Source organism: Fulmarus glacialis, unplaced genomic scaffold (assembly GCF_000690835.1).
Source record: "Fulmarus glacialis isolate BGI_N327 unplaced genomic scaffold, ASM69083v1 scaffold33324, whole genome shotgun sequence".
Taxonomy (NCBI): Eukaryota; Metazoa; Chordata; class Aves; order Procellariiformes; family Procellariidae; genus Fulmarus; species Fulmarus glacialis.
The window spans coordinates 2,027-3,987 of NW_009210434.1; the positions used below are offsets into that span (position 1 = coordinate 2,027).

At 60.5% G+C, this 1,961-nt stretch overlaps 1 protein-coding gene across 1 annotated transcript in view; it reads right to left on the reverse strand.

Moving 5' to 3' along the window:
* Positions 1-1,239, reverse strand: part of GM2A (GM2 ganglioside activator) — a gene marked incomplete at its 5' end in the record, with an annotated part of 1,513 nt that extends 274 nt beyond the window's left edge. The window contains 2 exons of the mRNA XM_009577168.1: positions 7-193; positions 1,039-1,239. Of these exons, the coding sequence (XP_009575463.1) occupies positions 7-193; positions 1,039-1,239 (388 nt within the window). The remainder of the gene's footprint in view (positions 1-6; positions 194-1,038) is intronic.
* Between the last annotated feature and the right edge of the window lie 722 nt (positions 1,240-1,961).

Consider the following 1,961-nt stretch of genomic DNA (forward strand, 5'->3'; position numbering starts at 1 on the left):
TTAGGCGTACCGCTTTGAAGGGACAGTGGCAGGGGATGCCATAGGTGAGCAGGGGCTCCGGGCAGGTTGTTCCGGGCGGAATGAGGTTGTCGAGGATGCTGCAGACATCGTTGTAGGTGCAGCTGCCCAGTTGGTCAATGCAGGGAAGCTGGATCCAGAGGTCTCCCAGTGCCTTCTCCACCACCAGCACCGCCTGGAGGGAAGGTGTCCGGCAACAGGTGCCCACGGCTCCTCCAGCCTCCCCAGCCATCTCCCTCAGTTCCTCCTTGTGCAATTCTTTGGGGTGTCCGTGGGGCCACCGCACGCCCTCCCACCTTCACCTGCTTTCAGTTCCTCTCTGCCTGCAGGTTTCTCTTCCTCCAACCTCAACATTGACCCCTTAAGCAAACACGTCCCAGCACCCCACACAGCTGCTCCTTCCCCTCTCTTCACTGCCCTGCCCCAAAACCGGCCGGCAGCTCCTGTCCCGCAGCTCTGCCTGCAAGGCTCCCCCGGCACGCTCCCCACAGCCCCAGCCCCAAACAGGCACCGTGGCATTGCTAAAGAGAGCCCATGCACCTTGGGCAGAGAGACGTGTTCGGTCTCATCCCAAAAAGTCCCCAAAAAGTGGTGCAGGGCAGCCGGGCTAGCTTGGGGCTCCCGCAGCGGTGCCGTGGCATGTCCCTGGAGGGAGCAGCTGGATTTGGCCACTGAAAAACGAGTGCTGCAGCGACCGCTGGGAACACCCAAGGCACTTGGGGTTTCATTTCCCTCCCTGAGTCATTACGTTCCCAGGACATGACACATCTCAGCTGGTTTCTCCCACTGGAACAAGGTTGGGAGCTTCCCACTGGGCTGTCTGCTCCCACCGCGGGTCTCCCCGTGCCCATCGGCCCGTTCTGGCTGACAGAGCCCGGTGCGCTCAGCCCTTCACCGCTCCGTGCCTCATTCCCCCAAGGGCTGCTCATTCCTGTACCCACTGCTGGGCATTTCCCAGATACTGGTGGTTTCGGGAAGCTCTGCCCTCCCTCGTCCCATGGAGGCATCTATGGCACGTACCTTCAGAGGGGGGGCCATGGTCTTGCCACTGCTGACGGCCGCGCTGACACGCAGGCTCCCTGGGATGCTGATGGGGTCGGGCGCCACGGAGAGGCTCTGCAGCACCACGGGGTCCGTCCTGTCACCGCAGTTTTCCCAGGCAAAGCCACCAACCTGCAGCACCGAGAGACAGGAGGAGTTAGAGCCAGGGCGAGCCTTGCCCTGGGTTTGCAGGAGGTTTCCCCAGTGCTGGACACCCGACGGCCCCAAACATTTGCTCACAAACACAGCCAGAAAATGACCTTCAGCCCCCCTTCAAATGCCAAATAAATGTTTCCCTCTGCATTTCTCGCACTCTCAGCTCTCCGAGCCTGAGGGCATTGCAGAAACTCTCTGTCCAGCCCCCCTGCATGTACTTTACACCCAAAGAGGGTTCCCAGGGTGCAATTTCCAAACTTGTCTCAGCTCAGCCTCCAAACACTTCGCATGTGAACAAGGCCAGAAGCATCCTTCACACCAGCACCAACAGGACTGAGCAAGGTGTGTGAGAGCGAAGGCAAGAGAGCAAGTGGGGACCAGGTCAGAACAGCAGTGGCTGTGCTGGCCGAGGGGATACTGTGCCCTGGGGGGGCTGTGGGGCCAGCACAGCCTCCCAGCTTGGCCAGGACCAGCCCGGCTGTTGCGCGCCCTCATCCGCCAGCTCCAGCCACCTGGTCCCATGCAGGAGCGGGCACCGCGCTCGCATGTTGCATTTTAAACATGGCTTAACATTTCCATCTCCGCTTATGCTTGGGAGGCAGATAAGCTGGGCTCATCCCGCTGCCTGATACACCCCAGGGCCCTGATCCTGAGCTGGTTCAGTCCAAATGAGCTAGGGAAGCAGCATTGTCCCGTGGGATATTGAAAATCCACATGCAGGGGATGTCACCCGGATGGGGGGACAT